The following is a 13,927-nucleotide window of genomic DNA, read 5'->3' on the forward strand; positions in this document are numbered from 1 at the left end:
TTGGAATGAAAACTGTCCTTTTCCAGTCCTGTGGCCACTGCTGACTTTTCCAAATTTCCTGACATATTCAGTGCAGCACTTTCACAGCATCATCTTTCAGGATTTGAAATAGCTCAACTGGAATTCCATCACCTCCACTAGCTTTGTTCGTAGTGATGTTCCCTAAGGCCCACTTGACTTCACATTCCAGGATGTCTGGCTATAGGTGAGTGATCAAACCATTGTGATTATCTGGGTCATGAACATCTTTTTTGTACAGTTCTTCTGTGCATTCTTGCCACCTCTTCTTAATATCTTCTGCTTCTGTTAGATCCACACCATTTCTGTCCTTTATTGAGTCCATCTTTGCATGAAATGTTCCCTTGGTATCTCCAATTTTCTTGAAGAGATCTCTAGTCTTTCCCATTCTATTTGTTTTCCTCTATTTCTTTGCATTGATCACTGAAGAAGGCTTTCTTATCTCTCCTTGCTATTCTTTTGGAACTCTGCATTCAGATGCTTGTATCTTTCCTTCTCTCTTTTGCTTTTTGCTTCTCTTCTTTTCACAGCTATTTGTAAGGCCTCCTCAGACAGCCATTTTGCCTTTTTGCATTTCTTTTTCTTGGGAATGGTCTTGATCCCTGTCTCCTGTACAATGTCACGAACCTCCATCCATAGTTCATCAGGCACTCTGTCTATCAGATCTAGTTCCTTAAATCTATTTCTCACATCCACTGTATAATTATAAGGGATTTGATTTAGGTCATACATGAATGGTCAAGTGGTTTTCCCTACTTTCTTCAATTTAAGTCTGAGTTTGGCAATTAAGGAGTTCATGATCTGAGCCACAGTCAGCTCCTGGTCTTGTTTTTGTTGACTGTATAGAGCTTCTCCATCTTTGGGTGCAAAGAATATAATCAATCTGATTTCAGTGTTGGTCAGCTGGTGATGTCCATGTGTAGTCTTCTCTTGTGTTGTTGGAAGAGGGTGTTTGCTATGACCAGTGCATTCTCTTGGCAAAACTCTATTAGCCTTTGCCCTGCTTCATTCCATATTCCAAGGCCAAATTTGCCTGTGTTTTTTCACTTCCTACTTTTGCATTCCAGTCCCCTATAATGAAAAGGACATCTTTCTCGGGTGTTAGTTCTAAAAGGTCTTGTAGGTCTACATAGAACCATTCAACTTCAGCTTCTTCAGCGTTATTGGTCGGGGCATAGACTTGGATTATCGTGATATCGAATGGTTTCCCTTGGAAACGAACAGAGATCATTCTGTTGTTTTTGAGATTGCATCCAAGTACTGCATTTCAGACTCTTTTGTTGACTATGATGGCTACTCCATTTCTTCTAAGGGATTCCTGCCCACAGAAGGTCTTGTAGGTCATCACAGAACCATTCAACTTCAGCTTCTTCAGCATTAGTGGTTGGGGCATAGACTTGGATTACTGTCATATTGAATGGTTTGCCTTGGAAATGAACAGAGATCATTCGGTCATTTTTGAGATTGCACCCAAGTACTGCATTTCAGACTTTTTTGTTGACTCTGAGGGCTACTCCATTTCTTCAAAGGGATTCTACCCACAGTAGTAGATATAATGGTCATCTGAATTAAATTCATCCATTCTGGTCCATTTTGGTTCACTGATCCCTAAAATGTCACTCTCGCCATCTCCTGTTTGACCACTTACTTCCAATTTACATTGATTCATGGATCTAACACTCTAGGTTCTTATGCATTATTGTTCTTTACAGCATTGGACTTTGCTTCCATCATCAGTCACATCTACAACTGGATGTTGTTTTCACTTTGGCTCCATCTCTTCATTCTTTCTGGAGTTTTTCTCCACTCTTCTCCAGTAGCATATTGGGCATCCACTGACCTGGGAAGTTCATATTTCAGTGTCCTATCTTTTTGCTTTTTCATACTGATAACATGGTTCTCAAGGCAAGAATATTGAAGTGGTTTGCCATTCCCTTCTCCAGTGGTCCTTGTTTTGTCAGAACTCTCCAGCATGACCTGTCTGCCTTGGGTTGCCCTACACGGCAACGGCTCATAGTTTCATTGAGTTAGACAAGGCTGTGATCCATGTGATCAATTTGGTTAGTTTTCTGTGATTGTGGTTTTCATTCTTATGACCTGTGATGGATAAGGACAAGAGGCTTGCGGAAATTTACTGATGGGAGAGACTGACTGTGGGAGAATATGGGTCTTGTTCTGAAGGGTCGGGCTATGCTCAATGCAGTTCAGTCACGTTCGACTCTTTGTGACCCCATGGACTGTGGCTCACCAGGCTCCCCTGTCCATCATCAATTCCCAGAGCTTACTCAAATTCATGTCCATCGAGTCAGTGATGCCATCCCACCATCTCATCCTCTGTCTTCCATTTTTCCTCCCACCTTCAATCTTTCCTAGCATCAGGGTCTTTTCCAGTGAGTCAGTTCTTCACATCAGGTGGCCAAAGTATTGAAGTCTCAGCTTCAGTATCAGTCCTTCCAATGAATATTCAGGACTGATTTCCTTTAGAATTGACTGGTTTGATCTCCTTGCAGCCCAAGGGACTTTTAAGAGTTTTTTCCTACACCATCGTTCAAAGGCATCAATTCTTCAGTGCTCAGCTTCTTTATAAGGGCTATGCTCGGTAAATCTTTAATCCAATTTTCTGTTGATGGATGGGGCTGTGTTCCCTCCCTGTTGTTTGACCTGAGACCAAACTATTCTAGGGGTAATGAAGATAATGGCGATCTCCTTCAAAAGAATTTATGCCTGCACTGTTGTATTCATTGCCCCTGACCATGCAGCAGGCCACTGTCGATCTACACCTCTGCCAGAGACTCCTGGACACTCACAGCAAGTCTGGCTCAGTCTCTTGTAGAGAAACTGCTCCTTTTTCCTGGGTCCTGGTACACACAAGGTTTTGTCTGTGCCCTCCAAGAGTCTGTTTCCACTCCTGTGGAAGTTCTGAAATCAAATCCCACTGGTCTCTAAAGTCAAATTTCCTGGGGGTTCTCAGTCCCTTTGCCAGATCCACAAGTTGGAAAATCTGTTGTGGGTCCTAGAACTTTCTTAACAGCCTACATGAAAAGATGGCAGAGTAGAAGGATGTACGCTCATCTTCTCCTGCAAGAACTCCAAAATTGCAACTCACTGCTGAACAACCACTGACAGGAGAATGTTGGATCCCACCTAAAAAAGCAAAACCCTGTACATATTTGTTTCAAAGAAAGGAAGTAGACTCAGAAAATCTAAATGCCTAAGAAAGCATCTTTGACATATTAGCATATTGCTAATAACAGGCTTCATATATTCATCTTAGTGATATGGAGAGGATAAAAGACAAAACGGTATACTCTAAAATATTTGAAACATCATCCTAAACATATTTCATATATTACTATTATTCTGGAGCTATCTTTTACACCAGGTTACACTGATGGTGATTTACTCAAACTGCTAACAAACCTTCTCACCAGCAGTAATATTCCCATGATGACCTGACACTCTATCAGTCAGGTAACCCTTAGAGTATAGAGACCATATCTTCATCTCTTCAGACCTACCACAGAGTCCAGTGGCTGCAACATATTAGAGACACAATTTTATTTATCCAAGAATGAAGGAACTTGAAAAACACAAAGATACCATCAGAGAGTATTTTACCTTGGCCTTTTCTTGATCTTCCAGTGAAAACTCCATCAATTCATCTGGTACCTCTTCTGCCTGATATTCTGCTAGCTCTGGACTTTTATGTAATTTTGAAACTGTAGTAATGGGACTGCCCAGATGTTTCATTTCACTTTCCACCAAGTTTCCATTGTCCTACAAAATATATTGACAATATTAAAAACTATCTAGGACTCTTCCCTTATAACAATATAAAAATATTGACTCAGAATGAATCAAAGACCTAAATGCAAGAGCTATAAAACTATAAAACTATAAAACTCTTAGAAGAAAATAGGGTGAGGTAAGCTTTATGACATTGGATTTGGCAATTATTCCTTGAATATTATATAGAAGCACAAGCAACAAAAGAAAAATAGGATATACTGGACTTCATCAAAATTAAAAACCTTTGTGCATCAGATTATTAAGAAACTGAAAAGGTAACCTATAGGAGAAAATTTTTGCAAATCACATAACTGATAAGAGATTAATATTCAAGATACATAAAGAACTTCCAAAACTCAACAATAACAATAGCAACAATAACAACAGAAACAAATAGGACTTGAACAGACATTTATCGAAAGAAGATATGCAGCATGCTTGGGGCTGGTGCATGGGGATGACCCAGAGAGATGTTATGGGGAGGGAGGTGGGAGGGGGGGTTCATGTTTGGGAACGCATGTAAGAATTAAAGATTTTAAAATTTAAAAAATAAAAAACTAAAAACTAAAAAATAAATAAATAAATAAATAAAAGACCAACAACAACAAAAAAGAATGTCAAATGTTTTAATTTTTTAAAGAGTCAAATAAAGCTTGAAAAGTTGATAATTTCCCTAAAGAAAAAAAAAAAAGAAGAAGATATACAAATGACCAACTACCATGTGAAAAGATGCACAACATAACTAGTCATAACGTGAACTTCCTGACGTTCAAGCTGGTTTTAGAAAAGACAGAGGAACCAGAGATCAAATTGCCAACATCTGCTGGATCATGGAAAAAGCAAAAGAGTTCCAAAAAAAACATCTATTTCTGCTTTATTGACTATGCCAAAGCCTTTCACTGTGTGGATCACAATAAACTGTGGAAAATTCTTCAAGAGATGGGAATACAGACCACCTGACCTGCCTCTTGAGAAATCTGTATGCAGGTCAGGAAGCAACAGTTAGAACTAGACATGGAAGAACAGACTGGTTCCAAATAGGAAAAGGAGTACATCAAGGCTGTATATTGTCACCCTGCTTATTTAACTTCTATGCAGAGTACATCATGAGAAATGCTGGGCTGGAAGAAGCACAAGCTGGAATCAAGATTGCCAGGAGAAATATCAATAACCTCAGATATGCAGATGACACCATCCTTATGGCAGAAAGTGAAGAGGATCTAAAAGCCTCTTGATGAAAGTGAAAGAGGAGAGTGAAAAAGTTGGCTTAAAGCTCAACATTCAGAAAACAAAGATCATGGCATCTGGTCCCATCACTTCATGGGAAATAGATGGGGAAACAGTGGAAACAGTGAGAGACTTTATTTTGGGGGGCTCCAAAATCACTGCAGATGGTGACTGCAGCCATGAAATTAAAAGACGCTTACTCCTTGGAAGAAAAGTTATGACCAACCTAGATAGCATATTCAAAAGCAGAGACATTACTTTGCCGACTAAGGTCCATCTAGTCAAGGCTATGGTTTTCCAGTAGTCATGTATGGATGTGAGAGTTGGACTGTGAAGAAGCCTGAGCACCGAAGAATTGATGCTTTTGAACTGTGGTGTTGGAGAAGACTCTTGAGAGTCCCTTGGACTGCAAGGAAATCCAACCAGTCCATTCTGAAGGAGATCAGCCCTGGAATTTCTTTGGAAGGAATGATGCTAAAGCTGAAACTCCAGTACTTTGGCCACCTCATGCGAAGAGTGGACTCATTGGAAAAGACTCTGATGCTGGGAGGGATTGGGGGCAGGAGGAGAAGGGGACGACAGAGGATGAGATGGCTGGATGGCATCACTGACTCAATGGACGTGAGTCTGAGTGAACTCCGGAGTTGGTGATGGACAGGGAGTCCTGGCGTGCTGTGATTCATGGGGTCACAAAGAGTCAGACACGACTGAGCGACTGAACTGAACTGAACGGAAATGCAAGTCAAAATCACAGAGATACTACTTTGTACTTATTAGGATAGCTATAAACAAACAAAAAAACAGAAAATAACAAGTGTCAGCAAGGATATGGAGAAGTTGGAACCATGTACATTGTTGTGGGAAACGTCAAATGATGTAGCTGCTATGGATAATGGTATGGTGGTTCTAACAAAAAATTAAACATACAATGTATGATCCAGCAATTCCATTTTTTGGTATATACTCCAAAGAATTGAAAGTAGGGATTTAAACAGATATTTTTATATTAATGTTCATAGCAGCATTATTCACAATAGCTAAAAGGTAGAAACAAACGAAATGTCCATCAACAGATTAATGCATAAACAAAATGTGGTATACCCATATAATGGAATATTATCCAGCCATAAAAAGAAATGAAATTCTAAAGCATGGTACAGCATGAATGAACCCTGAAGATATTATGCTAAGTGAGATAAGCCAGACAGAAAAGGCCAAATAATATATTATTCTACTTACATGAAGCAGTACCTAGAGTAGTCAAATTCACAGAGACAGAAAGTAGACTAAAGGTTACCAGAGGGAGAAAAGGGGGAGTTACTGTTTAATGGGCAACTTCCCTGTGGCTCAGTGGTAAAGAATCTGCCTACAACAGAGAAGACACAGGTTCAATCCCTGGGTCAGGAAGATCCCCTAGAGAATGAAATGGCAACTCACTCCAGTATTCTTGCCTGGGAAATCCCATGGACAGAGGAGCCTAGTGGGCCACAGTCCATGGGGGGTCATAAGAGTCAGATACAATTCAGAGACTAAAGCACCACCACCATTACTTAGTGAGCAGAGAGCTTCTGTTTTTAATGATAAAAAAATTCTGAAATGGATAGTGAACATACTTAATGTTGTGAACATAATGCCACTGGATTATACACAAAAATGGTTCAGATGGTAAATGTTATATATATTTTACTATATTAAAAAAATTACACATACATATACTAACAGCTATCTAGCAATTTACTATGCTCTAAGTCTTGCCTTACTCCAAGATATGAAAAATCTGAAACATGCTCAACTTTATCTCCTTAGTACGAGGCATATTAAAATGCCTTTCCCAGAGTGTTGAGATTAGGATCCAAATCTTTGGAGTATATCAAGTCCATAGTTTATTAAAAACAAGTGATGTTATATACCCAAAACTAACACAACCTTGTAAATCAAATATACTTCAATTAAACAAACACAATAACAAGTGAGCACATGTGTAACTTAAAACTCCAGTAGCTAAATGAACAAAGGACACAATCATTCATTAGAGAAAATATGCATGGCTAAGGGACATGAAATCATTATTAATCACTTTTAACACAAAATAAAACATTTTACCCATCTAATTAGCAAATTTTTTAAAGTGATAACAAATCATTTATCCAAATAAGCTATGGATTGCTCATGAAAATGTAAATTCTTAGAACTTTATTTGGAAAGGAATTTGGCAATATGTATCAAAAATCTTAAAAGTATTTAAACCCTTTAATCTAGTAATTATAATATTTTGTACTAATCCTCAATAAAAAAAATTGTTAACAGGCAAAATTTGTGCTCAGGAATTTACGATAGCATCATCTATAAAAGCAAAATATATATACCCATAAGTGCCCAACAATCAGGAAGTACTTATATAAATTACAGTTCAATTACTAGAATAAAAGCATCCATTAAGAACTGTTTACTAAGAGTTTTAATATTTATTTAAAATAATAGAATATAAAGTTGTATATACAATATGACCTCAACTTTGTAAAACTATACACATGGTTAAAAGATTGAAAGCAATGAGGTAAACGTTAATAGTGGTTTTTCTCTATGTGGTAGCTATTTTCTTTTTTATTTTACTATATTTTTACACAGTTTTCACATGGGCACACAGTGCTTTTAAAATTGACAAAGAGGGGTACATGCATGCTCAGTTGCTTCAGTCGTGTCTGACTCTTGAGAACCCCAAGGACTATAGCCAGCCAGGCTCCTCTGTCCATGGGATTCTCCAGGCAAGAATACTGGAGTGGGTTGCCATGCCCTCCTCCAGGGGATCTTCTCAACTAGAGATTGAAACCACATCTCCTGCATTCCAGACAGATTCTTTACCCAATGAGCCACCTGCAAGCCATGAGAAAGAGTAGGGAAACACTTAAAGAATAAAGGAGAAATGCTTTAAAAGGCCTAAGAATTTATTCTTCTTCTTAAAATTTAACATAAAAAGATTACAGGACATATCTCCTCTCTTTCCTTGTTCAAAGGTTACTTCTCCAACCCCTTTTCTCACTCAAGTCAGCTTAGAAAATTCAAAGGGCCATTTAAATCCAGATCTGCAATCCTCTACTCCACAACACCTCAGCTGATTGTTGAGGATGATGTCCAGTGACTCACCAGTATAGAAATAGGAGACCTCAGGTACCTGGGTACCCACCACTCCAGGGGCTTTGAAGTGCTGTTTTCCTGCATAAGAAAAACTACACTGGCTGAAAGAAGAGGTGTCAGTAGACTCTGCCCAAAAACATTTCATCTGATGAAGCCATGGATAACCCTCACAAAACATAGTACATGTAATCAAGGTTGACCACATATCCTGAAAATACAAATTATGGTTTGGATTTGATGTATGGTGTGTAGAATCGCTCTGGAAGGTACTGATTTTATGATCACAAGCCAAAGGAAGGGAGGAAAAAGGGAGCCTGACAGGGGAAGGAATGATGAAATTTTAAAATAGTGATTATAAACAGAGAGTAGAACTGTACTAATTCAAGAAAAAGCTGATTAGGACAGCCAAAAACATGGGCATAACTTAGGCAATGTGAGCAAAGAAGAACAGCAGCTATCTTTAATACATACTGACCTGGAAGAAAGGATGGGAGGACAGAAAAAGCAAAAAGATGGTTAGAAAAGGGGATTAGTGAAGGGATTAGTTAGAGAATTATCTTAGCTACTATGTAGCTTTGGAGAAGCTAGTTTCAACTTGGAACTGAAGGATGATCTAAGACTCAGATAAAAAAGGACAATGACTTCCTCAGAATAGGGGCTAAGAAGCTAGACTAAGAGGGAAATAAGAAGAAATGAAGAAACCTAGACTCGTATGTGAAGCCATGCAATGAATATGTGAACAAGTTATGTAAATTATCCCTGTGTTTTTTTTTTTTTAAGTCCTAAACTTTTTACATTACAATCAACTGAACATGAGTAATAATGATGACCTGCTGTGGAAGACTGGAAGCCGGGTTTCCATCCTAGGATCAAACCTTAAATAGAAAAAAACAAACAAACTATAAAGAATTTTTTTTCCCTCTAGTGTTGCAATTTCCTTGTGAGCATACTGAAGCACAGACAGCTCTAGGTCTCATAGGGATACTGATGAGTTGCTCTACTCAAAGGAATAAAACTACTAATGGACCTAGGATTCCATTAAACACTCACATTTTCCTTATTTGCAGATGAGCCACATATTGTATCTTTCTTCCTGCGGCCATGGTCCAAGGCATTCGGAGTGCTACAAAACAGCTGTGCCTACAAGAGATTGTTTTCAAAGAATATCCGGCATCTTCAAGCTAAGCTGGAAATCCTCTGCCTCCCACCTGACAAACCCAAACCCAAGAAAGATGAGTTACTCACTGGGCTACATTTTATAAGATGTTGGCAGTAATTCCTGTCGATAAAAAAAAAGAAAAACTGCCAGTCATTCAAACCCCAAACACGATTTGGTTATTCTTCAGTGACTCAGGACATCCCACTTTTCTTTTCTTGCATTCTAGGAGACCTGTACCTAATTGATGTCTCTTCCAATACCAATATATAGGGTGTTCTCTGTGGTAAATAACAACACATCAAGTGACATCCTGGGGATGAGGACCTCACCTCACTGGCATAACTATATATATAGATATGCATCAAAGATGATGACTTTGTCCTATATCTTATGTAGACACAATTTACAATTTGCTAATTTTTCAGCATGGACTACTGGGAGTTAATATTTATTTTTTATGAATTTCTATCCTCCCTCCCCAGACTTCATATAGTCTGAGTTAGGACATATAAGCAATTCAAAGAAAATAAAAGCGATATAAAGTAAAACTTTCACATGTATTGATTAAAAATACTCATGGAGAGTCTTCCCTATGCACAAAGAGGCAGCTAATTCACCTAAACTTTGAAGAATAAAGTTATAAAAATATTAAAACAATCAAATGGAAAATTCATGATAAATTTAAGAATTAAAACTACTTTTCATTCCTTGAGTACTCTCCAACTGAATATTTTTCTAAGATCTTCAATAAAGAATCTTCAATAGTAATAAAAAACATTGTAAAATGCAGTATATGTATTAGGTATACATCTTCATTTAATCCTCACAGGAGTCATTTATGTAAAGTGCTATTATCTCCATTATTATTTTTTTTTTAATTACAAATAAACTGAGGTCCCTTGAGGTTAAGAAACTTGTCAAAATAAGTTCATGAAGCAGTAAGATACTGGAATCCAAACACTCTGATTCCAGAGCCTGCCCTCTGCTGTACATTTGACCACTAAGATTTAGTACTACTCACATGCAGATGATAGCCTCCATCTAAGTTCAGTATACCATTCTCTTCCATTTTAAAGACCATACTGATTGTATGTGAGGGTTAAAATAAATAGCCTTCCTTTTCACAGCACTATTTTTTTTACATAAGTAATCTACTATTTTTTATTTATTTTATTTTTTGGTTGCATTGGGTCTTTGTTGCTGCCTGCAGGCTTTCTCTAATTGCAACAAGCAGGGGCTACTCTTCATTGCAATGCTCAGGCTTCTCATTGCAGTGCCTTCTCTTCTTGCAGAGCACAGGCTCTAGGCACATAGGCATCAGTGGTTGCGGCATGCAGGCTCAGTAGGTGTGACTCATGGGCTCTAGAGCACAGGCTCACAAGTTGCGGCACATGGGCTTAGTTGCTCCACAGTATGTGGAATTGCCCCGGACCAGGGATCAAATCTAAGTCTCCTGCATTGGTAGGCGGATTTCCATCCACTACGCCACCAGGGAAGTCCCTTACAACACAATTTCGATTTTGGAAACTTAAAATATCTTTCAAGGGAAGAACCTACGCCTTCAAGCCCCCTTACACTTAAGGTGAAACATTCGCTATAGACTCTGCATAGGATAAAATCCCCAGGCCAGTGCTGAGAAGGCTTTAATACTTTAGTATGGGATTCATTTAGCAAAAGAACTTACATTCCAGCTAACTGTACTTGCTCAGGTCCTGTAGACTCCAAATGACCTGCAGTCAGATGTAAAGAGTTATTCTTGTTCATGTATTTTGTCTTTCCTTCTAGTTTTCATTACTAGTGAGCCATATTAATTTCAAAAGCTGAGCTTTTAAATACAAAGGCTGTTGATAAATACCAATTTCATGATACAAGGTACCATGGTACAAGTTCATGGAAACTTGAAAATCTGCATATGTCACATAAAGGAAAATTTCTCGGAAATAGTGCATTATGCTAACCTACAGAGATTTTTTTTCATCAGTAGAAAGGAAAATTTATCACTCAGGAAATATGAAATTAGAACAAATACTAAAATGGTTGACTAGTAAAACACATTCCTTTGGGGTACACACCCTATAAAAACACATAAGAATTAGTTGACAAAGCATTTCTTTATGTTGGCTTCTTTGTCTCTGCTGAAATTAGACTTGAGGCATAAAACTTTTTATCTTTAACTATCACTTTCATTCACACAATTAATCAACAAAATATTCCTTCTTGTCTAACTTTCTCAATGCAAAGTGACTCCTATTCGGGTCAATTCTCTTCCCATTGGCTGAATTATTCTTCTCAAAAATCCTCTAGGTACTCGAAGAATTCCATCCTCAAGGCCCTCTATCTACTTTTACCACCTTCCATCTCTATCATACTACTGTCCTTTCCCCTAACAATTATTCTTTCCCTTGAGGCCTTAACCTCCCTTTTCCCTACCAGTTTCATCAAAGTCTGCAGAAGCAGTAAGCTGAGTGGCAGACATCTCCCCGCTGCTAAGATTCGAAAGATCAAGGCGACGTTTTGGGGTTCCTCTGTTGAGACATAATAGTACATCAAGATTCCCACTGGGTTATAATATCCTGAAAGGCAAAGATTACATTATCCTCTTCATTTGAAATACCCATCCCTGACTACCACATAAAACAGTCTTCAAATAAATCTAATTGATTTTTGAAAACACGTCAGACTAGCCTAAGAAAAATAGCCCACCTTTTCTCTACTTCAATAATACCTCATTTTCTCAACGACATGTTAAATCAAAGTAATTTAAGAAAATGGCTGAGGTGGGTCTTGACTCATCTTTTGCCCTGAGCACCATGAGCACACAGATTTTATTTCTCCCTGGAGTCTTCAGTACTTCTCTGACTTCCAACTTTGCTGACTAGTTGAGGCATCAGAGTATGGCATTACCAGAATTTAAAGTACAATAGGGGCTTCCCTGGTGGATCGCTGGTAAAGACTCCATCTGTCAATGCAGGAGATGTGGGTTAAATCCTTGGGTTGGGAAGATCCCCTGGAGAAGAAAATGGCAACCCACTCCAGTATTACTGCCTGGGAAATACCATGGACAGAGGAGCCTGGTGGGCTACAGCCCATGGAGTTGCAAAAGAATTGGGCACTAGCAACTAAACAACAACAAAAGTAATGTTAACTGTAGTACTTATAAAGTGACAACTTATATGATGCAATAGTTTTCAAAGACTTTCCTCATCATTTGATTCTATATGATCCCAGTAAGATAGTAAGAGATTATTACTTCTGTGTCACAGAAAAGAAGCCTTAGACTCAAAACTGTCAAATGGTTAGTTAAAGGCAGTAGCTTAACCCTTATCTCTGAACTAGGATAATTTTTTAAAAGCCCAAAAACTGTTTAGAAGAGCAAAGGAGATATGAAAATAAAAAGTAGATTTACCCAGACAAAATGCTTAGGTTTGCAGAGTCACCAAAAAGTTTCTTCTCCACTGGAGTTGCAGGGAGATCTGAACTGATGGAAAAGGAGGCATCTCTCTCAAGGAGCAGGTTTAATATCTTCCTCTGATTGGACCTAAAACTAGGTCCTGAGGCAAGGCTTCCCTCCTCTCTTTTGGATGAGAATTCTGCAGACATGGTCTCCGAGTTCTAAAGAAAAAATAAAACCTAGCTAAGAGACGAGGCTTCCCAAATGGCTCAGCGGTAAAATAATCCGCCTACCAATGCAGGACACGTGGGTTGGATCCGAGTGGGTAAGATCCCTTGGAGGAGGAAATGGCAACCCTCTCTAGCATTCTTGTCTGGGAAATCCCATGGACAGGGGAGCCTGGTGGACTGCAGTCCATAGGGTCGCAAAAGAGTCGGACTCTACTAAACAACCATAAAAGATGGAAAAACGTCACCTACACAACCTCCTCCATCCTTTACAGTTGCGACCAGTGAACCAGTACTGGAGAAGAGGGCATTCCCAAACGGTGAATTACAGATTGGCCTGAAGGTGAAATAGCACTTGCCGGAAACGGCTTGGCCTTTCCATTGGAATCTTAACTTACCGAAAGGCAAGTTTTGAAGATGAAATTAAAAGAGGCCTTTGACTCGTTAGGGGCCACACAGTTCATGACTCCTGACAGGAAGGAACTCAGGTCTCCTAACTCGCGATAATGCCTGTTTTGTCCCCTAAACACCGTTCGCGAGGCCCGTGATTCTGTGGAGGACACAGCTCCCGGCTTACCGCAGGTTTGAGTCCGAGACTTGCCTTCAGGAGGAATGAAAGTAAGCAAGGAAATCAGACACAAGCGAAGATTCTAGAAGAATTAAAGAAAAATCTGAGGTAAAGGAGGCGATTTAACCAGACATCTATGCCTCTTGACCAGATAGGCCAGGGTCTGGTTTCGCCGCTTCTCTCAGCAGAAGGTTGAAGTTACAGCCTAAGAGTAAGATTAACAGCCAAAAGCCTTGACCATTCAAACCTTCCGCCTTTCCAAAAACCTATCACGCTCTTCTCAGAACTGCGTCCGCCTACCTCCGCGTACCCGCCTAGACCCGCTGAACCAATCGTTTGCCTCCTACATCACCGGGGGCGTGAGCTGTTCGGAAGGAGGTTTGCCCCGCCCCACAAGCCAGCAGGCTTCCGAT

At 39.2% G+C, this 13,927-nt stretch overlaps 1 protein-coding gene across 3 annotated transcripts in view; it reads right to left on the reverse strand.

The window, feature by feature from the left end:
- The window catches only part of CDC25C (cell division cycle 25C), a 38,194-nt gene extending 24,412 nt beyond the window's left edge, over window positions 1-13,782 (reverse strand). For 2 of the 3 annotated variants that reach the window (XM_042250552.2, XM_004008833.5), the window contains exons 1-7: window positions 13,524-13,782; window positions 12,735-12,940; window positions 11,759-11,853; window positions 11,013-11,058; window positions 9,415-9,448; window positions 9,220-9,309; window positions 3,637-3,795 (exon numbers count right to left, since the gene is read on the reverse strand). In XM_042250552.2, the coding sequence (XP_042106486.1) occupies window positions 3,637-3,795; window positions 9,220-9,309; window positions 9,415-9,448; window positions 11,013-11,058; window positions 11,759-11,853; window positions 12,735-12,928 (618 nt within the window). In that variant the 5' untranslated portion in view covers window positions 12,929-12,940; window positions 13,524-13,782. Of the gene's footprint in view, window positions 1-3,636; window positions 3,796-9,219; window positions 9,310-9,414; window positions 9,449-11,012; window positions 11,059-11,758; window positions 12,288-12,734; window positions 12,941-13,523 lie in introns of those variants that run through there. The other variant, XM_042250553.2, reaches the window with a different exon arrangement.
- Between the last annotated feature and the right edge of the window lie 145 nt (window positions 13,783-13,927).

This window comes from Ovis aries, chromosome 5 (genome assembly GCF_016772045.2).
Source record: "Ovis aries strain OAR_USU_Benz2616 breed Rambouillet chromosome 5, ARS-UI_Ramb_v3.0, whole genome shotgun sequence".
In the NCBI taxonomy this organism is placed as follows: Eukaryota; Metazoa; Chordata; class Mammalia; order Artiodactyla; family Bovidae; genus Ovis; species Ovis aries.